General features: G+C 26.1%; 2 protein-coding genes across 4 annotated transcripts in view; one reads left to right on the top strand and one right to left on the bottom strand.

Annotated features, from left to right (window-relative positions):
• The window catches only part of LOC107449551 (probable cytochrome P450 49a1), a 46277-nt gene extending 18910 nt beyond the window's left edge, over positions 1-27367 (bottom strand). Inside the window, exons 1-2 of one of the 2 annotated variants that reach the window (XM_043043969.2) lie at positions 27307-27367; positions 12712-12757 (exon numbers count right to left, since the gene is read on the bottom strand). The gene's annotated coding sequence lies outside the window, so the exon portion shown is untranslated. Of the gene's footprint in view, positions 1-1303; positions 1413-12711; positions 12758-27306 lie in introns of those variants that run through there. The other variant, XM_071187419.1, reaches the window with a different exon arrangement.
• LOC107457163 (arylsulfatase B) lies at positions 6-24458 on the top strand. Of its 2 annotated transcripts, none has more exons than XM_016075254.4 (11): positions 6-144; positions 5865-5976; positions 6943-7102; positions 10124-10236; positions 11212-11322; positions 11623-11748; positions 17225-17351; positions 18148-18444; positions 19280-19536; positions 21456-21761; positions 24250-24458. In XM_016075254.4, exons 2-11 carry the CDS (start codon positions 5875-5877, stop codon positions 24391-24393), a joined length of 1743 nt encoding a protein of 580 aa, XP_015930740.2. In that variant the 5' UTR covers positions 6-144; positions 5865-5874; the 3' UTR covers positions 24394-24458. The 2 variants fall into 2 exon arrangements, with proteins under 2 accessions (XP_015930740.2, XP_015930739.2); XM_016075253.3 differs by lacking the exon at positions 6-144 and adding an exon at positions 1559-1703.
• Positions 27368-27721: the final 354 nt, after the last annotated feature.

Here is a 27721-nt window from a genome sequence, read left to right as displayed (position 1 = left end):
AAATTCCGTCGGTAAACTTTAAGTTAGTTTAGTGATATGAAACTTTATAACTTCGGTAAAAGGGGTCAATTGCTTGAGGGCACAAAAGCGAACTTATATATTCTCTTACAATGCATAACATCTAACGCATTTGCAACTTTTTAGGTAAGAATTTGTAATCTATTTGTGATTATTTGTTTAAAAAAATTTAAAACTTCATTTAAATATTCTGATATAAAATAATTTTTTAATCTTGAACATAGAATTAAAAATATAGCCAAAATTTTACGCAGTGAACGTAAAACATTTACCCAGATTATTTGTCATGTAAAACTTTATGCGTATTTTTTTCATTTTCTTAATATATGGAAAAGGTAAGACACAGTTTTAGCCAAATATGAAAATTTTAAAATTTCATAATTTTCTAAACTTTCGATAGAGATAAAATTTTTCATATATCCTTCAATATAAATGTACTACCTTATTACACTGTAAAAAATTCCAGATCAAATTTCGATAAAAAAAAGTACATCCTAAATCCGTACAATCTTTTTTTCCGTAAAATTTTATACCTTAATAGTTACTGTAATATTTATTTAGTTACAGTGATTTAGTGATTTTACAACAAATATTACATTAAAAAGTACGATGTCAGATTTTTTGCTCCGTAAAATAGTATGGTCAAATGAATTTTACGATAAAAAGTACTAGCATTCTGAGTGACAGTATTTTTTATCGTAATGTCTTACAGTGTACAATATGCACGCTTAAGATTTTAAAAAAATTCAACAATTGTATATTTTTTTATAAGTGATATTTAGCATATGTACACTCAATTTTTTATTTCATATTTTTCCCGAAAGCTGACACTTATTTAGGAATAAAGAGCGTTAAAAGTATTAAAGCGGAAGAGTTTTTATCAAATAGGTAATGTCATCCTTATATATAATGTCATCCTTATATACATCTTTCATTACTAATGAGAAGATTTTATTTCAATTTGAAGTACCAAGAGTATTGTATTAAATTTTTCGGTTCTTTTATCACAAATTTATAGAATTTTATCACACTCAAATTAATTAATATTATTTACATTATAAATATATATATGCCACTGTATTGATTGAAAACTAATAAAAGATTGCGAGAAATATTCATTGAAAAATTCATTGNTATATATATATATAAAATATTCTTTTTCTACCTTGAAAAATGACATATAAAACTATCAGAACCAAAAGCCGACTGAAAAAGAATGGGTGTATCAGTGAAAGATGGAACTGAATAGTCAACTCTTTGAATGGGGGAAGACTTAAAGCCTTACTTGATATGTCCCGAAGTTTCCTAATATTGTGCAAAGATGAATGAAAAATGTTACTAGTTATCTTCGTAAAAAGTTTAATTGCTTATTTAGTTTTACTATTTATTAAAAGTTAAACTAATTTTTTAGTTAAAAAGAAGCATGTTATCGTATTCACACACGGTGAGTGATTTGACACATAAAGATTACGCGCGATATAAGATTTTCAAGTTTTGCTTATCTAACTCCAAAGCATGTAAGTTAATTTTAGATTGTAACTCTTACAGTGTTGTCTGATAACAGAATAGGTTAAAAGATTAACAAAACTGTTTATTTTTCGATCTTTAATAATCTTGATAAATGTTATTTTGCTTACATCATGTGACAAATGAAGTATTGGTTTGGTGTGCTCTATCTTATTGAGGTAATTATTATTAAGCTTTAATCGGAAAACATGGAAGAGATTATTTAACTTTTGAAATTCCCCAAAAAATTATTTAATTTTGAATGTTAGAAACTGCAAATTTTTGATTGATATACATTCCATATTTTGTTTTAATTGAGATTTTTTGATGTTTATAAATATTACTTGCAAATCATGAAATATTTTAATAATAAATACAAACAATTTTTATAGATTGTATGTCTGAGATTTACTTAGTATGTAATGAGGTAGGTTAAGGGTTTACATCACATTTGAACAAATTGGCAGGCATTATCATCGAACCAGAAAATATCTTATATTTTAACTAAATTGAAATAATTTTTAATTCAATTTAAATAAATTATGCAATTACAAAAATTTTAACAATTTAAAAGAATAATTAAATTTAGTTTTATTTGATGATATTATAAAAATTTTAACAATTTAAAAAAATAATTAAACTTAGTTTTATTTGATGATATTGAAGTTTTTGTCCAATAGAACTCTTTTTAATTTACTGATTAAAATAAAATTTAAAATGTGTTTGTAAAAGTGTAGTTTTGATATACATACATTCTCTATTGTTAATTTATTGACATTTTTTGTGCTTAAAAATATTATTTTTTATGGATATACATTTTCTAATACTTATTAATTGACATGTATTGGTATTTAAAAATACTTATTTGAAAAAAATAAAAATTTTTTGTTTTCAATATAAATAATTATTCATGCTTGAACCTCTGAGGTTTACTTAGTACATACTGAGATATGTCAAGGGCTAACTTCACATCAGAAAAAAATTTTTAGGTATCATCCTTATATTGATGTATAATATATTGTATCCAATGAAATTTAAAAAAAAAAACATTAAATACTTTATGGATTTGTTTCTTCTCGAAATTTTTTGCTGCAGCAAATATGTAGGAGAAATTCAAAAGGTGGTTAACAAATCGTTGATTGAAAGCTGATTAACAAATACGACTTCGCAAAGAAATGTTTTTTCTTTTCCAATGTTACCTTTTGGTTATGCATTTTCCTTCTTTATTTCTATTTTTTAGAATAATTATGAGAAAACAATTGTTGATATAAGTTATTCGAAGTGATTTAAAGCTCAGAAGTTTCAATTTCATTTTAACATGAACATTTTTAAATAATTTTATATTCAGTTGTATTTTCGAACTACTTTGTAAATTATTTCATTTACCTCTAGAGCACAAAAAAAATATATCTCATTATATTTGAGGCACGCACCTGAGACCAACTAGGAAACCAAACTGATTTTATTTTGATAATGTTGACTCAATTATTAAAATCTTTTAATTTGTTATCTCAAATCGACTGCAACTTGCAAATTTAACTTTCTTCAAAAGTTTACTTAAGAAATTTTTGTAGGAATATTTTTGCACCAGCATACTAAACTACACCTAAACTAAAAACTTTAAATTCCGTATTTTATTTGCACTATTTGTCAAAGTCAACAATAAGATGAAGAAAATGTACTAGTAGTAATATTTTTAATACGAGATGAATGTTTTTCCATGGGCATTGCATCTCTGGCAGTAAATCTTTGAATACAAGGACAGTTAAAAAAAAATAGGCAATAAAAGTTAAATAAGTTTAAAGCGAAACTAATCTCTTATAAAAATGTGCGTCCTTAGAAATAACTCTTTCTCGGTAGCATCGTTCGTGTCTGTGTTGTGAAATAACATTACAATGGTACAATAAACAATCAAGCGTGTGAGCAAGCAATATTTTTATGGTCTAAACGAAAATCTACTGGTTTCATGTAGGAGGGGATTTTTCGACGACACTAAATAAATAATTTAAATACATTTTTTTTACTAATCAATTCTTTTTATTTACATGAGTAATATTTATTCATGAAATTTTATCGAAAACGAATAAGCTTGTCTAATTCTACCTCCCTCAATTATAATAAATTAAATTGTTTTTCTAAAATATGAATAAAGGAAAATATGAATATGAATAAAATATGAATAAAGGAATACTCATTTCATTCAAGTTATTTCTAGTAAAACTTTCTCAGTGTAATACACTAAAAACTGACGATTAAAAACCAAGCATTGTGTATTTTAGCATATGGGAATCACTTATCAAACTAATTTAAATTCGCTGTTTTAAAAATAAGTTATCCGGCTGATGTCATCTAACCTTATTATTTAGTTGCATTAGGTTCTTTTTTTTCTTCATAAAAATGCATAACAGAAACCAAACTTTGACACCAAGCTTTCATCAAATCTTTATTACATTTAATACATTATTTCAAACCATTTGTTCATTGTTTATGGTTTTATTTGGTTAACATTTGATATTATTTTATTTGTAGTCAAACTATTTTTCATTGAAAATGAACTGGAGAAACAAACCTTTTCATCCCCACCTATTGCGTTTTAGCTTTAATATAATCATTAGTTTCAGTTTCGATTTTGATGTTTGTCATATTGGGGCCGAATTTTCAGCAATTATTTAATAACTCTTCATTACTTTACGTTTTAAGTTCACAATTTAAAAATAAACTATCATATGCGTAAACAAAAATGATTTCTGATACATATTAAATTATCTTGAAAGCTCAGAATTCTTTGAGAACCAAGTTAGATATAGATATTTTCATAGAGTTTTTAAGCGTATGATAACAACTTTAAATCTTTTTTCCTTGTAATACTTAAGCAATCTCATACTTGTAATCTTTTTTTTTTCTGAATAAAATAAGCTACGAAGGCAGAAGCTATTTGATCAAATAGTTATATTCTTCTAAACTATGACAAGAGAAGGCATTTCTGAATAGTAATTAATCATTAGAATGTATATTTATTTGTGGCTAACTAACCTGAGGGCAGCTAAAAAATAACCATTCATTAGAAAAATAATGGAGCTCATTGAATAATTTTTAATTTATATTTGATTTACAATTTTTTGCTGTTAGTCTTAAGTAAAAGTCAATAAATAAGAAACAATTAATGCACTACCTATAGACATATATCCTAAAATTGAATAATATTTAAAGCACTTATTTAATTAATATTTTTTGACAGCAAAGAGCTCATGCATAAAAGGCAGAATATTTTTTTTATTTCTGTTAATGCTTTTGCCAATTAACAAGTAATTTAAAATATTCATGATTGCTTCTAAGTACTTAATACTTTTAATGGTTAAGCTCAATAAGTTGTTCAAAACAACCAATATAGTGGATGTCATATACTTGAATACAATAACCAAAATTCAAATATAAGTGGGATTTAAGGCAATTAAAACTTATCACAAAGCATTAAACGTATTAGTGAATATATTGTTTTTGTTTTTTTCAGATATCTCTAATAAATGGAAATTAATGAGGAAGTCTACTAATTAAATTCAAAAAAATTTAGTTACAATCATTTTAATTTAATCAGAACAATGTTTCCAATAAAGCAGTCAAAATTTGATTATTTCTTATCATTTCATTTGAATAATGATTAGCGACCAACAGAATGATTGTTATAATAGCTTTTAAAAATATACTTTAAGTGCATTAAGGAAAAATAGTATATTCGAGGGGTAATATTTTAATTGGTTTACAACTGATATGATTGCGCATGCAAATTTTAAACAATTATACTTTATTTGTTCATATGTTGTTTACTTACATATTAGAATTTTGTTGCTGTTAAATACAGTGGGTCAAACTAAAATTTTGCAAACATTTAAACATCGAAAATAAGTTCTTACAACATTTAAATTTAAGTAACTTCAAAAATAGGGTCTTATTTTTTTATTTATTATTTTATTTTAAAATTTTAGTTTAAGTCATATAAGCATTAAAAGCGAGAAATAATTTTCAAATCTAATTTAAAAAATCAATAAATATAACTAATCTATATATAATTTACATAATAAATGCAATATTTAATTTATGTATTTAATGTAATTTGTAATTTATGTTAGTAATATAATATGCAATTCAAACAAGGAACATTTAATCATTTTTAATACAATATATTTCTTCTTAACTCTCTAAGAAGTTGATGTCGAATTTTTTACTTAACAAACCTAGCCAATTTGCTTTTTTTTTTAAAAAAATTGATTTTGTAATCAATAAAGAATATATTGATGTTGATATTGTAATAAATTCTAAAAGAATTTTCATTTCTTTTTCAGATAAGTAATAATGAAACATCTAATCATTTTCGTATCATTTATATGTTTTGCTACTGAAGTTGTATTTTCAAAGCAGCCACCACATATTATATTTATTATCATCGACGATTTGGTACGTCTACAATACAATTTTTAATAAATATTCTTTTAAAAGGTTATTAAATATCTATCACGATTTTTGTATTTTTCAATAAAATGTAGACTATATAACATACTTAAGTTTATTACTTATTATTTCTCATTTTTGTTATGATTTACTTACTCTCGATAATATTATAAGTAATTTTAGCAGAACAAAAAGTAGACAATATAGTATACTTAAGTTTATTACCTATTACTTGTCATTTATTTGTCATGATTTACTTAGCCTTAGATAATATTATTATTTAAAGTAAAATTTGAAAAATTTCCTTTTTAGCGTAAAATGCACATGAATATTTTAAATAGTAATTTGTATTTTACGTGTCATATGAAGATTTAATCAAGATTTTCATTAAACATAAGAAATGTGTAACCAAAATTAATAACTTCAGTTTCCATATTTTTAACTTCAGCTATTTTCCATAATATTAATTTCGTTTATCATATCCTTATCCTTAACATATATAAGGATAAGGATATCCTTCAGCATATGTTCGATTAAAATAAGCTTCTACTGAAAACAATATCACAATAATTGATTTCTACTCAAAACTATATTAATTGTTGTTACCCTGTCGTCGTTGTCTTATTAATTCAACTGTCATTTTCAATGCGTTAAATTAGCATTTTAAATTTAAATTAATCTTATCGAAAAGTCTATTAATATTTTATTTTTATAGTCAAAAGTTTTTAATAGCTTTAATTACTTGAATTCAATGTCATAAATATCTTTAAAACAAAGTAATTATATTAATTCTTATTTAATTTAAAACACATTTTTCAAAAAAATAATTACAATTTAATTTAACAGTTGAATTGAATTTTATATCAGCTCGTGCTATAATTTTATTCATTCATGTATTTTATTAAAGCTATACACTTAATCATTTGTTTATTTTTTTTACATGTTTTCTAAAAAAAAATTTCTAAAATTTAGGGATGGAATGATGTTAGCTTTCATGGATCAAAACAGATACCTACACCCAATATTGATGCCATTGCACAAGATGGGATTATTTTAAATAATTATTACGTTCAACCAATTTGCACACCATCCAGAGGTGCTTTAATGACGGGGAAATATCCCCTACGATTAGGTAGGAATTTAGATTTTATTTTTTCAGTTTTGGTTTATTAATTATTTATATAATGATGATGGTTTTGTTATCATTATTATTATTTTAACATTCTCATGATAAGTTAAGTACTTTCAGTAATAAAAATACTTATTAGCTCATATTTTATTAGTATATATTTTGTAAACCTCTGAAGATTCTATTTTTTACACTTACAATTTTTTTAAATGTCATAAAAAGTATTATTGTCAAGTGTAGTAAGCACTATTGCATTAAACTATTTAAAAATTAAATACATTGATTGCCCTATTTGTTTTATAACATATTATCATACAAAATCTCTTATTTTACAATTGAATTACCATTTTTTGTATGCCATGCAAAATGTATTTAACTAAAGTTTAATTGGTATTAAAATTATTTTCCAAATTCTAGAATGTAAAAATCTTTCATTCCAATTTTTTTTCTTTTAACCAATAGGGGATTTTTTTAAAAATAATTTTCAATAAAAACCATGCACAATGAATTTTGTTACGTAAAATAAGTTCTGACGTTTTCCTAAAAAAGAAACAAAAAAAGAAAACATATTTTACTCTATTGTTTATGCAGCTACCCTCTCCGGTTAAACGTCGAATCATAACATCAATGCCTTGAAACATAATACAGTGCGATATTGCACAGACTTTAATAAAGTATTTTATTTTATAACCGTCGTTGAACAGCCGACCCAATTTAATGGGTTTACGACTACTAATGTAGCCTTGTAATTTTGAACCAATCCAGAAGACAAGGAAACTCCTAGATCAGTACCCCTTGAGGTATTGATTTGTTATGGGAACATGGAGGACTTTGAAACTCGACAGATTTAACGTGCATCAGTCACCATTTACTACACGGGGAGTCTTCGGCCGGCGAGGATCGAACCCACGACCTCTCGGACTTGGGCCCAGCGCCCTACCGACCAGGCTATCCCGGCCTTTAATAAAGTATTAAATCGAATCATGTTTCTGTTTAAATTGAACAACAGCATCACTTAATCAAGTTTCACAACTGCAATAATATGGTTCTACTTAGCGCCCTATTACGGTTACAGAAAATTCGAATGATATTATGGTTCAAAAAGCATAAAAATTGTAAAAAAGTGCAAAATACAGGAACTCAAACCAGACTGTTTTGCTTTTACATTATCTTGTATAATTATTTTTGTAAAATTTCATGCAGACTCTGTTTTTCTTAAAAATAACTTTTATGCAAGGTATCGCAAGTCACTCTTTCGCACAGGAGCTTCTTATCACAGCAAAGACACGATTTATACTTGCACTAATTCCACTATCTTCCGACATAGATTTCAAATGCTTTTTTAAAAATAGTTAGAGTAGTTATTATTATTTTTTTTATTCGAAAACTTTAAATGAAAAATAAAGGATAATACTTTAAGTTAAAGGGCTTTAAATAGGAATTGCAAGGTCAAAAATTAGATTAAAATAATTGTGAGTTCCTAATCATATCTAAAAGTTGTTTTGTAAAACATTTCGTACCTCTGACTTTACTTCTTTGGAAAATCTAAAACTTTATTGAATTATTTTAAACCGTTCGTTTATATTTTCGAAACAGATCTATAGGGCTCAAAATGGACCTAGTTACAGTTTTTGAAAGCAGTCAAAGATGTTAAGAGACCTTTATTTTGTACTGCTTTTCAAACAAATCCTTATTTTTCTATTATTCCTTTCAATAAGGAGACCAAGAATAAAGTAATAAACTTCAACATTTGGTATTGACAGCTTAATATAGATTTAACAGAAATATTATTTCAACAGTTAAGAATGACAATTACTTACTAATGGATAATTTCTTTCCGTGAGTATTGGACATAAAATTTTAAAATAAATTTCTAAAATAGAGACTTAAAAGGCTCCCTACCACTACAAAAACTGTAGGTCAAAGAAAAAACAATAAAAACCTGTAAAACTACATTGTAACAAATGATGTAACCTTGATGAAGGGGGCCTAGTTGGGTATTACGATATTATAAAACTAAAGGTAACTAAGCACCTCAGGATATAATTGCATCAAATGATTTAATACACTTTGACCTATAAAGATACGTTTAATTTGTTTGGCACATATATGAAAAAGTTTTTAAATATCTAAATGGGGAAAAAAATTGGGCAAAAATGTCTTCCGGGTATAAAAAAAATATTCATAGAGTAGTAATTTATCTGACAAACATGCTTTGTTTAATTACATGTGCGGAAACCTAATTTAATATCTAAAATCACCAATTTAACATTATCAACAATTATTGATTCAACTACTATTAACTGAATTTTTAATTTTAGTGAGATTTAATTAGTTTCACAATTTATTTTTTTAATTATGCTTTTTGAAATTTGCAACATGTTGAACCATAATATTATGTTTAATATTTGCTCTGCAACATCAATATCGTGCCTAGTTGAACCAGATTATCATACTTTTAACTTAATTACACAGTATTATGGTTCAATTTGAGTCTAAACATGGTTTAATTGAACACTCAATTTAAATATATCACTTATTACGGTATTTATGGTTAAATGTACCGGCACTCAGTACTGTACTTTTAGACTGTACTTTTTACTCAAAAATCCATTTTTACCTGAAGGTGTTACGAAAAAAATCTGATATACCGTAACTTTTAGTGTAATAATTACCGTAAAATCACTGAAACACTCTAATTAAGTAAATATAACAACTGTGAAAATTACGGAATAATATTTACGGTAAAAATGGATTTTTCGGATGATGCACCCAAAGTGCCATTACTCTATATCGTAATTTGATGCGGATTTTTCTTCACTGCATGAGTTCAATATCATATAAAAACTAATAAAACTACTTTTTGAAAGCAAGCTTAAAATCCTTTTAGAAGATAGTGTCACTTGTAAATATTGCTGTAAATATTTTTTAAAATTGTTATAAGAAATATGAAGTGTATTTATGTTACTTTATTCGTTAAAGGATCAAAAAACACTTTTTCAATTATTTATTATTTTACTTTAGGACTTCAACATGATGTAATCTACGCAGAAGCACCTTGGGGTCTCTCCCCTGAAGAGAAAATCTTACCCCAGTACCTAAAAGAACTTGGATATGAAACACATGGAGTAGGAAAGGTGGGTTTATTCTTTGAGGTTTTTTTCTTTTTTTNTTTTTTTTTTTTTTTTTTTTTTTTTTTTTTTTTTTTTTTTTTTTTATTTTATTTCGGAAAGAACATTTTACTTTTCAATACGCTCTCGGAAAAATCGTTTCAATATTAAATCATAATACGAACTTGAACCATAATAGCGTAAAAATTTTCTGCAGCTTAATAATCAAACCATGTTTCCTTTCAAGTTGAAACATAGTATCTTGCAATCAAATTTAAGATAAAACATAATAATTATAACACTGTTCAGCGAATAATATGTTATTTTTATATTTTTTTTTCTTGGAGTTTGAAATAATTATTCATGATTGATAGGTTAAGTTCTTTCAAGTCTAGCCAGTGTATATTAAACTGATTATAAATGTGGGACCACGCAAAATGTCACTATGAGGAGAAGTCACGTTTTTCTAAAAATGAAAAATGTTTGTAATTTAATTTTTCAATATTTTAAAAGTTACTCTAACACATCACTGTTTAGTTTCATAAAAAATTGCAAAAATTGAGAATTATTCTTCGATTTTAATGATTTTTTTATAAGTATAAAAAATCTCGTCGAATAGGTGATATTTTAAAAAAGTTATCTTTTAAAAATTTAAAACATTTGTCCATTTTAAAGACTGTCCTATTTTTTACATTAAAATTCTATAAAGAATTTAAAATTTGAATAAAGAGTTTTAAATCTGTTTTAAAGCTCTCAAGTTAAGCATTGTTTTGTTTTTCTTGGCAAAAGATCCTCAAAACTATTTTTTTTAAATAGTTCAAACTTAGGTTAGATTTAATATACTACACAGTAACAGTCAATAATTTCATTGGTGGTTCTATAATGTTTCCTTTTTCATCTTATGAGTAAATAATACATGAGCATTCATTATATTTTTCCCTATACCTAAAACAAATAGCAACTGACTTTTGTATTTCAAATTTAAATATTATTTATTTTCAGTGGCATTTAGGTTATTTTCACGAAAGCTATCTTCCTGTTAATCGTGGATTTGATTCTTTCTTCGGATACTGGAATGGTAAGGAAGACCATTTCACGCATTGGGAAGAAGGGGTAAGTGTTATTAATTTTATAATACTCAAACATAAAACTACTTATAATATTCAAACATCTAAGTACATCATTAGAAATATTATGTTAAAAGTTCCACATTTCTTATATCTTGAATGATTATACTTATTTGAAATAAAATTAATATTTTAGTCGACTCGGATCAACTGCTGAAATAAATATTTTTTTATCCATCGTATTATTTTTGTGCTTAATGAAGTATTTCTAGTCTTTTTGAAATTTGAAAATTTAGTTATTTATTTTAAATAAAAGGCATTTAAACATATATTGTTTTATTTTCAGCAAGGAACTCATGGATTAGATTTGCACGATGATAATGTAAACGCTTGGAATTACACGGGAAAATATTCTACAGAGTTATTTACTGAAAAAGCTAAAACCATAATTCACAATCATGATACTACTAAGGTAAGAAGCTGGTAGTACGGTAATTGTAACTTTTAAAATATTCTAAAACCAAATAATTCTATCGAAATTAAAAAATTTCTTTTCCTTTCTCGATAACCTTAAATTTAGTACCTTTTAGTGCAGGTCAAATAGTTTTCCATGATAATTTTTTTTATCGTTTAAAAAGATGTTTTAACACACATTTATGATGTTAAATGTTTCGTTATTAAGTGTTTAAGAATTTTTAGTTTTATTTGAACAATAATAACGAAATAAAAATAATTGCTTTATTTCCTATACAAAAATACTGAGAACAAAGTCTTGAAGTTTTAATTTTTTTTAGAAGTTTCCGATTCGAAAATTTAGTTAAATATTCCATGCTAAAATTAAAAGAAGTCTCCGTGATTTTCCCTACTTTAATAAAGTGATTACTTCGTTTTTCATTAATTCAGTAAAATAGTCAGATTCAAATAAAAAGTTGTTGAACTGGAGAAGAAAAAAACCTGTTATTATCCGTTTCCTACAAATTCGTGTCTTTTTATGTCTGACTACATTCTAAAATTTAGGACAAAATAATAAATAAATAAAGTTTTTATTAATGTAATTTAATACTCATGTTAGAGTTGAAGAATATATTTTACTTCTAAGAATTTTAAAATCAACTGCAAGATATTTATTATAGAAGAGGGAATTTGTGTATTCAGCTTAGATATACTAAAACTATTGTAACTAACATTCATAATGTACAAAAAAAATTAGAAAAATGTGAATTATTATGAAGCAATCAAACAAGAGCAAAAATGTTTTTTTCGTTTAAAAACTCATTTTGAAGATTGTTAAAAAAGAACAAAGAAAATTGTAAGAATAATTTTCAGAATAATGATAATATTAATGAACACAATTGTTATGCGAATTTCATATTATAGTGCTTTTGTAGGAATTATGTTCATATAAAAATAATTAGAAAAAATAGTTAATACATACCTGGTTTGTTTCCCTGTGACAAAAATGAAGCCTCAACCCAATCAAACTGCAAAAATATGAGAAACAATTTGTCATTTTATTTAAATATTTAAATGGAAACATCAATCTTTGTTTTATAATTCAGTTACAATTTTGAGATGTAAAAAAATTAACTTATTGCCAACAACATACAAAATTCCATACTCATGTTCTGTTTAATCTCTACCTGATTTAAACTATTATTATTTTCGTAAGCAAGCATAATTATAATTAATAACAAACTATATTTTTGAAAATAAAAAAATATCTTATTATAAGCATGATCATCGGTAATCTTGATATAAAGTAATTAACCACTGTTACCAATTACATTTTTCCTAACTATGCTTTTAAGTAGAGTCATAATGAAAGGTTTCGCTGTCCAGCAGGTATTTTAATTTCTGAAATTGAAAATGAAACAATTCAAAAATGAAAAGAAAGACTTCTTACCTTTCAATTTCTAATATATTTAATAGCAAATGATTGATGGAAGTTAATTTTAATGAACAATTTACTATCGTTTACTTTAATTCTGCAGATAATTGATAATATTTCTGTAGTACTTTACAGCGCATTTTACAGCCCAATTAAACATGATCGGTTGCATCTAACACTTATTCAGCACAGAGTTAAGGAAAATATAATTGACTACTAGTAATTGATTGCTCAAAATTTTTATTGCGAGTAATTTCAAATATCGATTACAAAAAGGATATTGATTCCAAGCAATCATAATTTATCGGTACAATCATTACAATATTAAGCTAATATTACTGGTAATTTCAGTAATTAAAGTTGCATCAAACCTTAATTACATTTGCAATTTTGATAATAAATAGAAATAATCATTATTTGCAATCTTAATCACTGAATTGATTACTGTAAATAATTACATTTTTTTCTAAATCTGCTTCGCTATGCGTTTACAGTTTTACAGTGCAACTTTAGTTCTCATTAGTTCTTTTTAGAATAAAACTTTTATGCTTTATTTGCTTTCTCCGAAACGTAGTCTACACTTTTAAATATTTTTAATAACCTTTCTTAGAAAATGATAAATGAATGATTACTTTTATCAAAATATCGGTAGCTAACAATATTACTTTTTCAACACAACATTTGATACAAAGTCTGGAAAGAAAAAAATCTTTTTTTTCGTTGCTTTTTATTCTGTAGTTATTTTTTTTGTCCCTCTGATCGAATGAAGTACCATGTGACAGTCGGTTTGGCGCAGACCATATTAATCTTCTTGTGTATGATTGTGTTGTAATCTTATGTAATATCTAATTCTTATGTGTTGCAGTTCGTTAATTAAAGCAATAATATTTAGAAACTGCCACAGAAGAAACTAGGTCATTCAGGTCATTGTAAATTTTGTCGAATTAAGGGGCCCCACCAATTGACAAATGCAAACTGTTCAAAGCATAGCCTTTAAAAGATCATATGTCTAAATAATGATAGCCGGCATTGGCTGTTATGCCTTAGCTCATGAAATACATATAAGATTTTTCCTCTACTGATATGAAACTAATCATCATAAAACGACCCAATATATTTTAGAAATTAAATTTGGAGGAAAACGTATGTAAGTGGAGCATATAATGGAACCATAATGTTTGTCGGTTAAAAAAAGGAGCTGCTTCATTTCAAAAAAGAAAAGTTAGAACTTGTAACTTGTGGAATCTTAATATTAGAATATATAAGTATATATGAAATGTTTAGTTTCGAAATTATTAAACGCAATTTTGACCTTTTGCTTATGCAGTAGGACAAAAGTATTTGGGACCCGACTTACTTCGGATAATCGAAACATGCGGATTATAGAGATAAAAATCGCTTTTTAATATATTCCATCAATAAGTTCAGAAAATAGAGGATTATTTTTCAAGAAATGGTGATATGCACTATTTAAATTTCGTTTTAATCTGACAATTTTAAAATGCTTGTTTATTGTCAAATGGGTATAATGATATTTAATTTTAAAATTCACTTCATTATTGCCCTAGATAGCGGTACTCCTTTTTTAAATAAACTATTTGAACAAAACAGCCCCTCATCAGTTGATTTATTGACTTTCGAAGTTGATTTCATTGATTTATATTCGGTTATAAGCTTTACATGGCTTCTCTTAATTTCATTCGCATTGTGATTCCAATATTTTTCCTTGCACAGATTACCCAACACCCTGACTTTTGGCAGATATTGAAGCCATTTGATGTTGTGAACATTTTTAGAAGCCATGACGATCAAACTAAACTACTCTAGTAATAAGGAAAAATTAAACGAATGAAACAACGAAATTTGACATTTTCAGATTGATTTGTTTAGCAAAGCAGATTTTTCTAAATAACAAAACCTTTATTTGTTACCCACATAAAATTATTCATTCTATTTAGTCATGTGGTTGAAAGGGGAGTGTTTTTAAAGCCTCATTTCTAGCTAAATTACGACAGCATATTACTGAAATTGAAATAGAAAAAAACAATTGTGCGTGTAACGAAGAACGTTTCAAAGTCTATTACATTAACAGAGGTATTCTAATTAGAAAGAATCGACTAATCGAGGTGCTTTTGTACAATACAATTTAAGGTAGTCGTAAACCCATGAAATTGGGTCGACTGTTCAACGACAGTTATAAAAAAAAAAGAAATACAATTTAAGGGGGCCGGGATAGCCTGGTCGGTAGGGCGCTTGGCCCATATCCAAGAGATCGTGGGTTCGATCCTCGCCGGCCGAAGACTCCTCGTGTAGTAATGGTGACTGATGCACGTTAAATCTGTCGAGTCTCAAAGTCCTCCATGTTCCCACAACAAATCAATACCTCTGGGGGTACTGATCCAGGAGTTTCCTTGTCTTCTGGATTGGTTCAAAATTACAAGGCTACGGAGTTGAACGTAAGTAGTCGTAAACCCATGAAATTGGGTCGGCTGTTCAACGACGGTTATAAAATAAAATAAAATACAATTTAAGACCTACGCTCCTTCGAGTTCAGCCTTGTTATATTCTAATCGCTTTTCTGTACTACGCTGTACTTTCAATTATAAATTATGCAAATGATTGAAACTTAATATAATACAAGATGTTTTATGTTTTCATAATTTGCTTACATGATGTATAAAGATGTTATACAATTATGATGTTTGTACTGCTTAGAATATTATTCTTTTAGTTGCAGTCTGTATAGAATATTTTTCTGGTACTCTTTGTAACTCACCCAGTTTGAGAGCTTTCTAAACAGCCCTGACCTTAATCTACTGTCTGAATATGTTCAAAAAGCATTTCAATTTCATCAGAAACTGAGAATGTATTAAAATCAAAATATCAATAATAGAAATAAATTCCAAATTATTATTTATGAAAAGATAACTTTAATTTGATTTAAAAGTGTGTCAAAAACGTTTTTCAACCAATAAATTAAATCTTTAAATATTATTTCCAGCTTTAAGCATTTTTTCAAAGAATTTTGAGCTAGGATAGGTTTTTAATTCGGCGTAATATATCTATTTTTCCGCACACTTCCTTACTATTATTAATCTTAAAAGAAATATTATTAGTTAATATCATTTCAACTCATGGGCGCCCATAGGGGAGGGCCGAAGGAGCCCCCCCCCCTAGATTTTCACTAGAACCCAATCGAAATAGGACAAAATGAAATTTTGTCATTTCTGAAAAAAATGAACATAAAGCCTTTCGAATCGAAGTCCTTTTCAAGTCAACAAAATCCAAATTTTCTAAAGCAATTCAAGGTCATGTTTGCTTTCGTTATCACTTGCTTAAAGGGGGCGGGGGGGTCGACCTCTCTCTTATCTGAGGCATTGAATTACGAATTGCACATTGAATTGCGGCATGAACATATCCTGTAAGTTTTGAAATTTCGAAATTTGTACTATATTGTTTAATTGAAATATTATTTTAACTAATCAAGCGGTATTTAATGCTTATATTTATTTTATTTCTAGGTCATTGTGTGTTTATAAATGTTGTGAATTTCGGTCTTGATTCCCTGTGAAACAATCGTTTTATACACCCGATTAAAGATTATATCACTAATAATGTTGTTAAATTATAACTCTTTGATAAATTTTTAGATTATCAATTTAGTGCATTTAAAAAGTTACAATCAATGTGTTATTGTAATTAATAATGAAACGTATGCGTATTTGATTAATCATGTATAATTAAAAGTGAAACTAATTTAAATTAATTAGTTATTCAGCTAATTAAATTTAAAATATATAAATAGATAAAATTTCCTTTCATTAATTTTTTAATTCATTACGCTATTTGTCGTTTTCTTTCATGAACCCCCCCCCCCTAAATTCAAACATATGGGCGCCCCTGTTTCAATTCATGATTTCATTTCTGTATGGATATATTCTTTAAACTGTATTTAAATTAATGTTGATGTATTGATATTAAAATATGTTTATTTTTAACCTGTAACCCATTTCGTTACAATTAACCGTCAAAACATTGAATATATAAATTCTATTTGCAGCCATTGTTTTTATATTTAGCTCATCAAGCGGTACATGCTGGTAACTCTTACGCCCCTCTACAAGCTCCCCAAGAATATGTTCAAAGGTTTTCGCATATCAAAGATCCAGCACGGAGATCTTTCGCTGGTAACATAAAGTTCTTTCACATATCCATTTATTTAATGAAAATACAAAATTTTTGTATAAAAAGAATTAAATTTGCTTAAAATATTTTAACACATAAAAAGAATTAAATAACACACAAAAGAATTAAATTTGCTTGAAATATTTTTTAAAAATACCAAATTTACTGAAAAAAAGAATAGCATTTCAAATTTCAAGAATTGTTACCAAATTTTAAGAATTATAACAACGAATGATAACTGTAAATATTCCAATGACAACAACAAAGAATACCATATTTGAGAATAACGCTTATTCTTTGGAGTTATTCTCAAAATAGTCAAGGGTAAAACATGTAACAGCCAATTCGCTTGTTAATAAATATGCATCAAACTGTTGAACTTTCACTCAAACAGTTAATAGAGGCAACTTTTAATAAGAGTGCAAGTAAAAATAGAGATTAGAGTTAAAAATGGAGTACTCAAAAATAGAGTTCTTCGCTACTTTATAGAACTAATGTAATACTCAAATAACTTGTTTATAGTATTACTTCCACCATAAAAGAGTGATTGAGGGTGAAAACAATCAGTTACTTTCTAATTGGGGGGAAAAAAATTGGTAAAATTGCCTTACTATAAGGAGAAAACTGATAAATTTCTGGTTAAAGAAAAAAAAAACATAATTCTGAAAATAGTGTTTCGGCATTTAATAAATTTTTCAACCTTCTTATTAAATTTTGAATCGTGAGGATATTGATCTATAAATTTTTATTTAGAAATTGTGCCTTGAAAAATAGTTTAAATCAGACTTGTTTTTAAAGGCATGACATCAGCATTGGATGATTCAATTGGTGATCTTTTCGAAAATTTGAATAAAGCTGGAATTCTGAGCAATAGTGTTATAGTATTTACTACTGACAATGGTGGAGCAGTACAAGGAATTGATGAAAGTACAGGATCCAATTGGCCTTTACGTGGAAGTAAATACAACATGTGGGAAGGTGGTGTGAGAGGTGTTGCTTTTGTATGGAGTCCTGAATTACGTCAAGCGAAAGAAAGAATTTCTTCTCATATGATGCATATCAGTGATTGGCTTCCTACTCTTTATTCAGTTGCAGGTGAATTTGTAAATTTTCTTGATTTTAGATTCAATTAATTAAGGCTTACTATGTTATTTAAAAATAAAGCAAAACATGTTGTCGAAAATATTCAACTTTTAACTTGCATTTTTTTTCTTTTTGAGAAGTAGTTAAAACAAGCAATATATTTTAGTCTCCAGTTTTTCTGCTTTAATAAATTTATCTCTAATCATCAGAAACAGATAAGGTCATTAATTTCAATTCTATTAATTGCATGTAAAAAACTGGGCTGTTATGAAACTTATATTATTATTAATAATGAGAAATTAATCAGTTATTTAGAAATAGTATACTATTCAAGTGAAATTTTAAGTCCTATTATTTCATTTATAATTATCAAGTTTACTTTGATTGGGGGGTTGGACGTTTTATTGATATTTCATCATTAACCTTTTCGATGAATGTTTTTAAGCATAAAGTGACATGTTTGTTAAATTCTAATGCACCATTCTCGAGAACCATTTTGTCTTATTAATTTGCAAGTCATAATTGAATTTACGTTAAAAGTCCATTTTTTGAAAAAAATATTTAATTACAAATTTCCATGGCAAAGTCAATTTTTAACCCAAAAGAAACCAGCATTAATTTGTTCTAGAGGAGAAGAAGATTAAAACAAATTAATAATCGATTCTATAGTTTTTCAACAACAACAAAAAAATCGCTCCTAACGTTAGTAATTTAAACACAAGATAAACAACAGTCGATTGCCTTAAAATTAATTTACCTATGCCAAACGCTTATTCATTTTCTTAAATATTTGAATCTAAGTTTTATTTATGTATATTAATTTGTGACTCTCACGCTCAAATTTTAGGTGGGGATAAAAAGAAGCTAGGAAAAATTGATGGCTATAATCAATGGAAAGCACTCTGCTGCAGTGATACAGGTCCTCGTCAATCAATTATACATAACATTGATCCAAAATGGAATGTTGAATCCGTTCGTAAAGGGAAATATAAATTAGTAAAAGGAAGCGTCTTTGATGGTACCATGGATGGTTGGTTTGATAAAGAGGGCAAAAGGGAAGTAAATGTTCCTTTTACAAGTGAAGAACTCGAAGAGCAAACAAAGGTAATTATTATTTGCTATGTTACTATCACTACAAGCTGATTTTTAAACTCTTTGTTAAAAATAAGTAAATAATGGCCAAATTTCTTCAAAAGGTTCAAAAGCAAAATTCAAACAAAAAAGAATTTTTATTATTTAGCTAAGATTTTGAGAATGTTCAGTTCTTTTCATCAAAACAGTTTAAAAAATGAGAAATACTTAGTGTTTACGATAAAACTTTGAGGCTTACACAAAGAAAAAATTCGAGTATAATTACCGTACTGCAGGGTAATGATATTTCTGGTTAAAAAAAAACATAATTCTGGCAATAAAAGCCAAAGTCTTTGGTATATAAACTGTTTATATGGTAATTTTTCCGTCCATATGTTAACGGTTTACCGGAAATTCCGGTTTTCGAAATTATAGTTCTTATTATCACACATTTAGTAAAAAAATGACTTTAACCGAATAAATGGATTCTATGCCATGCACTAAGATATCATGATTAAACTAACGAATTTCACCACATCTACCAAAGTTTATCACAGATATAAAATCATATTTACTGATAATTTTACCAAAATCATTTTACTAAAATCACTTCGGTACAAATTACACTGTAAATTTTGCCAAAATCTGGCTGTTTTGATCATACATTTTTTTCTCAATGTAGATACGATCTTATATAAGAGCGTAGAGCAGCCTTAATCGATTTACAATATTAAAGGATTTCCTTACTGTTTTCTCAGCTATAATCTTCAATATCTTCAAACTTGTGTTCCGTTAAAACAATTTATCTTTAATCTTTATCTTTAATAATCTACAGTTTTAATTATGATTTTAGTAACTGATTTCTTAAAAATACAAAATGCAAGATATTTGCAAGCACATTACATCTAGCTATAACTATATGTAAATATATCTGACTGCGTATAGCTAATTCAAAAAGTATTGAATTCCGGATATTTGTCCCATTGAGACTATTGATCGAAATGAGTCATAATTTTCTGATGTAAAACAAAATCCAATGTGAAAAACATTTTCCATACAATTCATGCAAGTCCTATAAATTTGAAACTCTAAAATTAAAAACTAGCTTAAAAATAATCACCCAAGAATTTTTCTTTTTAATATTTTGTCTTGTATATGAAACTTGCCTTGTAATTTAATTTGTGTTCTTCATCCTTCTTTCGGTCTCAGACTGAATTTTCTTTAAGCAAATCTTACTTTATTTTGATGGATTGAACGTTTGTTTTTATTTTACAGTGAATATACGAAAAAAAACGAAATTCTAATTAAAAAATTTTTATTTTATTTGAGCTCTTAGTTTTTGTGAATGTTGCAATATTGTTTTTATGCCTTTTTGACAAATAGTTGTTTGGAAAGGGGTGGATAAGAACATAGGAATTACATAGAATTTTTTTATCAATGAAGAAATTTTAAAAAAATCATTCCAATGGAATTTAGAAAACAAAATAGAAGGATTGAAGCAATAGCATGAAAACTAAATAAGACATGATAAAAACGTTTTTTTTTGTTGTTATTTTAGCCAAAATAAAACAGAAAGAGAAATGTTTTTACATCTTAAAAGTAATTTAGATAAATTTAGGCTAAAATTCAAGTTGATAATTTGAGGTTAAAAAAAATCTAAACAACCATAAATACTAACAAAACATTAATAATGAAAAAATATTGAAAAGGCATTATATTTCTAACTACATTTTTCTTTTTATAGAGTTAATTTATTTAACTAAACCATTTAGAAACAATTGGTTCAGTTTACTAAGTTTTTTTCATTACTAAACAAATTTCAGTAAATATGCAATTTACATTCTACCGCAATTTTCTCAGAATATCCCATATTTATCCTTATTATTTGTGATCTTATTTGTTTTACGATATTCCAATTGGCATTTGAGTAATTACAAACCTTATATTTTCAGGTATATAACCAACTATGGAAAAAATCTAAAATTTCCTCAATCTTATCCAAAATGTATGGAGAAACGATAAATGAAAACAATATCGCCGATTATTGTGTCCCTGAAACGGAGAAATGCCATTCAAAATCAGCAAAAAAGTCTAAGAATTCGGAGGACGTTAAAAGTCACAAATCACCTTTGGAAGTACAATGTGGTCCGAGACCTGAAAATAGTTCAACTAATTGTAAGCCAATGGAAGCTGCTTGTCTTTTTGACATCATCGCAGACCCTTGTGAATACAATAATTTAGCAGCTATGAAACCGGAGGTATAAATAATTTATATAAAATCACGTTCATTTATTTGTTTCCATTCAAAATATTAATTCTTTTAAGGCTATTATTCGATGACTCATCCTTCTATGAAAAATTGCTTTATAACGATCAATTTGCTATTTTTACAACTGTAGTAAGTTTTAACAGTTATTTATAACTGTTTGGTTAATTTTTGTCGATCTATAGACAGCGCCCTCTATGCTAATTATAATCATGTCGGAAAATGTCAATATAAAGAGAAGCCACAATTTTGTGAAAATGATAAATGCTTGATTCCTTTAATGTTTGAAAAGTTATTACAATGAGGAATTTTTTGCACTTAAAATATGAAGAAGTTGAATATTACTTATTCATTTTTTATGGTTTTTAGCAAGGTTGAAAAAACAAAGCAAATTAGCAATTTTAAAAAAAATGTCTATTAACTTTTTTTATTATTTAAGCGATTTATCCATTTTGAAGTCCAGAGAATTCTTTTCAATAAAATGGCATATATAAATTTAAATTAAAACTCTTTTCTGAATTTAAGGCACTTGTGATATTTTATTGATGTTATTTTTTTATTTTCCATTAGAGAAACAGTTTAAACTTAAAGTTAAAATTTAAAAGTACATGCTTTAAGTTATGAAGTAAAAAATATATTTTATGCTAAAATCCAAAATTTTCTTATCAGTCAAAATTTTAAAATACTTGCTCCAGAAAAAAATACAATTTATCGTCAGAAAGAGTTGTGATGGTAAATTATAAGCAATATTAATTTAAACTTCTGCTTTCGTTAATCATTTAATTACAAAAAATTTTGAAAAGAAAGGGTAATTGATCAAACAAACGCTTGTTTATACATTTCTTTTAATTACAAGAAAGGCACCCAAAGTGTCTTTTGCAAATCTAACTGATTTTTTATAAGGTTAATTTTTTTAAATTTTAAAATAATGTGTATCAATCAAAATAATGTAATTTTGCAATAAGCTTTGTCTGTTTTGCTTTTAATGCGGAGACATAAAGAGAAAAAAGTCCAAGTTTGAGTTTTAAAAAAAATTAACGATAGTAAATTTAGATCAAAGAATCACATTTATAATTTTTCAAAAGAATCAAAGGATTTATTGTTAAAGTTTAAATTAAACAAAAAAAATTTCTAATAATAATTATGTACAAATATTGAAATTTTTTCCTCGAAACTATGTATTTTAATTCTAATTTTAAAATTTCATCTTTTTGTCTATGCCTTTTTAAATGCAAAGTTAAATTAGGGAGAAAATCCTTAAATTTAAGCAACCTTCCACACTCAATAGTGCAGTTGGTCTAACGGATAAATAAACGAATTTAAGATAATAATTGTAGATTTTGATGGCTTACAGCTTAATAATTGCTTTGAAATGGAGAAGACGAATTTTATGTCCGATTTTTGAACCTAAAAAACTGTGCGAAAAGATATTCAGCATGATTGACTAGTGACCTATCTGGTATCTTCTTTATTAATGCTGTTAAATACTTTCTCTTATCACTTCTGATGAAGGACATCATAATTTCTGAAACTTTTCCTTATGTTAACTTTTTCTTTTAGCAATAGTTTCATACGTTAAGTACGTTTTGACAAAATTTTAATTCAACATATTTCGCTTTAAAATATAAAATTTTGAAATTGCTGCTTAAGCTTTATTTTGCTGAAATTAAAAAAAAAATGTATTAAGTACTTACCAATATCTACAAAATCTTAAATGTATGTATTGCGATTTTAAATACAATTCTTTCGAAAAATTAGTAGGTTATTAAACAGAAATTTCACATATGTTAAGTGGGTTCCATGCTTCATAAAATTTTAATTGGATTAATACATTTTCAAATATATACTTAAACGGTCAATCGAGTACTATTTGTTTCAATTTTCATGAAATATATTATTATTGTTCATTTTGATGCAATTATAATTGATTGTATGATGTTTGAATACTAGATTTTAAAAAATTAATTTGATGAATATTTAAGTGAAATTAAGTAAGATAAAATTAATTTAACGAATTATTATTATTCACATTTTACGAGACAATTATGTGTAAAATTTCTCAAAAAAATACTTTTTCGATGAATTTTCATAAAAAATTTACTCAACTAAGTAATAATTTCTCCCCTTTTATTGCAAATATTTTGCCCAAGCACACGTAGCAAAAAATGAAAGATTTAGACATATTTTGTAAAATATATCTCTTCTCTGTTTACTTACATTATAAATATTATTTTCTGCTGCTAATATGATTACTTACATATAATTACAAGGCAATTTCTAATAATTTCCTTTAAATAACCAAAAATAAATAGCCTTTACAATTCAAATAATGTAAATGGTTTTATGTCTTCTATGATTATTGACATATAATTACAAGGCAATTTCTAATAATATTTTCTTTTAAATAACCAAAAATAAATAGCTTTACTATTAATGATGTAGAAGTTTTTATATCATCTATGATTATGTTTTTCTTCTAGATTCTTAAAGATCTAGAGGGGGAACTCGACAAATACAGAGTTCAAGCTGCTCCTGTGAGAAATCAGCCAATGGATCCAATGTCAAATCCAAAATATCACGGTTATGCTTGGATTCCGTGGAAAAAATCTGCAGATATTCATTAACGATGAACAAATTTAGTTGCAATAATTTATGTACATATATATATTAATAAAGGATTTATGTTTGATTTTTAGCATTTATCACTGTGAATATTCCCCAATTAAATGCTACACATTAGAATTTAAAGAAAAACCATAAAATATAAAATTCTTTTAACTTTTCCTAGATTAAATCGACGTTAAATTTGAAACATCACGTATTAAATTTAAAATGAAAAAAAAATGTTTTCAAATTTCAGTTGTGTTGTTAACTTTTTTTATAAAGTTTAATTTGAAATTTATTTTTGATAAGTACTGAACGAAAACTTAAAGTGATATAAAGTAAATTCAGATTTACTGCTTTTTTAAATTTCTTTTACTAAAAATTGTATTCAGCCAAATTTACTTAAATTTTGTGTTTTACTTTCATTAAGAAATTATATAGGTTAAAATGTTTTAAAAACTAGTACATTTTACTTTAGTAAAAATTTACCATTAATAAATTAAATAATAAAAACTACAAATAATTTTAAAATATATTATTCTCATAAGTTTATCTTTCAATAAACGAGTTTTGCAATTCTATGTAAAAAAATATTTTTAATTGCTTAAGTCGTTGCAAGCTTATAGCTATAAAAGTAAAAAGTGAAGCTAACATTAAGAGGTTCAAGCTTTCGATCGTTTTTCTGCCTAAACAACTGAGACAAGATTTTCCAGATTTTGGCTTCTCCCCATATTTTAAACGTTAAGAATTTAAATATATCGAAAAAAAGTTCAGGAAACGTATGTTTTTGTATCTCATTTCGTGACTTAAAATATCGTCTAAGCACTAGAAATATCGTCAAAAGCACTTTTAGACCACCAGGCTTTCATTTTAGTTCGCAAAATTTCTATCATTAAGTTGAAACTTTAAAAAAGGTGTTCGGTTTTTGATTTTGTACATTTTCCATTAAATTAAAAAACAAAATGCACATATTGACATCTTAATTTATGAGAAATAATTAAAATCATGAAGTATTCAAAATAATCTAAATTTGATGCATAATCGCCAAAGTAAAGTTATTTATTTTTTGAGTAAAATTTGTCCCTCGGATCTAGACTAGAAGATGCTTAAGAAGGAAAACTTTTTACACTAAAATGTAAGATAACATAGAATACATAGGAATAATTTTAAATAAGACAGCTTGGTGGGTGGGTAATAAATATTAAGGTAATAATAAATTGTTTCAATACCCACTATTTAAAATGTTAATTTTTCCCAAAATTCTAATTAACTTGAAAAGAAATCATAGAAAATTATTTAATTTAAATATAATAATTACATTTTTCTTTAAAAAATAAACCCAAATTACTAAACACTATGCAATTACTGATTAGATACAAATTTGAAGTTATTTTTCTAGCGAAGGTTAAAATTATTATTAATGTATGTTTAAGTTAATGTGAAAAAAAATTTATGTACTATAATAACTAATCAATATGTATAGTACTTGACTACCGTAAATACTAACGAATACGATCTATTAATATAATGACATGTTTGTAATTTTATAAAATTTATTATGTGAACAAGTGTAATCGATTATAAAATTTATTATGTGAATCAATCAGTCTAATAAATGTAATCTATTCGTGTTATTTCTTTTTTCAAATTTATAATTTTAACCAGTTATTCACAAGTACAAACAATTATTTGTTATTAATAATAATCCTTTTATGTGGTGAATTAAATTTATATGCACAATATGTCATAAGAGCCAAAACTAAATTACATTATATATTAAGACAAATGATAAACTTCAGGTATTTAATTGAACATTTTATAATATTAACTATCCGTCAATGCTGTTACATATATTAATAAAGTCAATATATGTTCTATCCTATGTAAGACATTACAGTAACTCATACTCATTAGTAACATGATGTAACAGTAAAATATTATCCGTGTGGCACATAGATGGTAATAAAAATCAAATACTACATTTCATACCAGTAAAAAGTTTCCAATTATACCCTATATAACATTAATGCGAATATTAATTTAGTATTAATTGGATTTAAATAAAGAATATATCTTAGAATTGGATTCCTTATTTATTTGAGAATTCTCTTAAAATCAACTAAGCACAAATGACTTAAGAAATTCGAAATATATTTTTATAATAATGATTTATAATGGTTTATATGAACTAGATACATCACAGTTTTTTTCTGAATCACAGTTTCTGTCTCTTAAAAGTTTTACGTATATCTTTAAAGTAATATGATACAGCCAAAGGTTGAAAGAATTTATGAAAAATAAACTGGCTCAAGACTGTATCTGTTTTTTTTTCTTATTATTAATTCATGAAAAAATTTCAAGTAACTTTATTAAATTTTTAGAAACAATTCAAAGCATTTTGATACAAAAAATTATGAAATTAAATAAAATAATATGTTTCAATTTAACATTACACATGTATACAGTAATAACAAATTAAATTTTTATTTGAATAATTACTTAAAAAATTATGAAATTAAATAAAATAATATATTTTAACGTAACATTACAAATGTGTACAATGATAACAAATCAACTTTTTTTTCCATTAATAGATTTTAGTATCAGACTATCAAAAAAAAATTACAAAAATACTTTGCAACTAAGAATCATCTGTTTATTCGTTTTTATATATGTAAAAAAATATTCAAACCAAATAACGTATTTTATTATATATATTTATATATATATATATATATATANATAGATAGATAGATAGATAGATAGATAGATAGATAGATAGATAGATAGATAGATAGATACTTTTTCTTTAAGGTGATGATTAAAAAAATAAAATAACATTTTAATTTAATTTCACAAATGTATGCCGAAAAATCTCTCTGACAAAATGTATAAAAGTAATAAATAATGTGTATAAACAAAACCATATTTACCTCAATGGGTGTTGAATCTGAGATAAGTTGAAACCTCAGCTTGGATCAACTTTTTCTGATTTAGAAAACAAAAAGGACCTGCATTTATACTCAAACTGTGTCATGCAGAAGGGGATGGACCCTACAAACCAATCACATCAAGTCAGTTAAGTCAGGTATTTCAATCCCCCTCCCCAATGGGGGTGAGTCCTTCACCTCTCGTGGGCTAACTTTTTTACGCACGAGTTAAAATATACTTTAAGATGCTACCATTTTACTTATTGTAAGTTCATGATTGGAGAAAAAACTTTAAAAAATTATGACCCCTAATGTTTCGGATATGAATGTTTCAATAAACAACCAATTGCTAGAAGAAAATCAGACAGTGACCCAAAGCATGTATGGAAAATACCAAGAACTGTAAAAAGTTTAAGTT

Source organism: Parasteatoda tepidariorum, chromosome X1 (assembly GCF_043381705.1).
Source record: "Parasteatoda tepidariorum isolate YZ-2023 chromosome X1, CAS_Ptep_4.0, whole genome shotgun sequence".
NCBI lineage: Eukaryota > Metazoa > Arthropoda > Arachnida > Araneae > Theridiidae > Parasteatoda > Parasteatoda tepidariorum.
The sequence above is the reverse complement of the archived record's forward strand: the minus strand, read 5'-3'. Positions and strand labels throughout refer to the sequence as shown.

Excerpts from the sequence above, each read along its gene's own strand:
- LOC107457163 (XM_016075254.4), top strand. The coding sequence starts at position 5,875 with ATGAAACATCTAATCATTTTCGTATCATTTATATGTTTTGCTACTGAA. Across the intron at positions 5,977-6,942 it reads TTATTATCATCGACGATTTG|GGATGGAATGATGTTAGCTT; the intron begins GTACGTCTACAA and ends TCTAAAATTTAG. Across the intron at positions 17,352-18,147 it reads AGCACGGAGATCTTTCGCTG|GCATGACATCAGCATTGGAT; the intron begins GTAACATAAAGT and ends TTGTTTTTAAAG.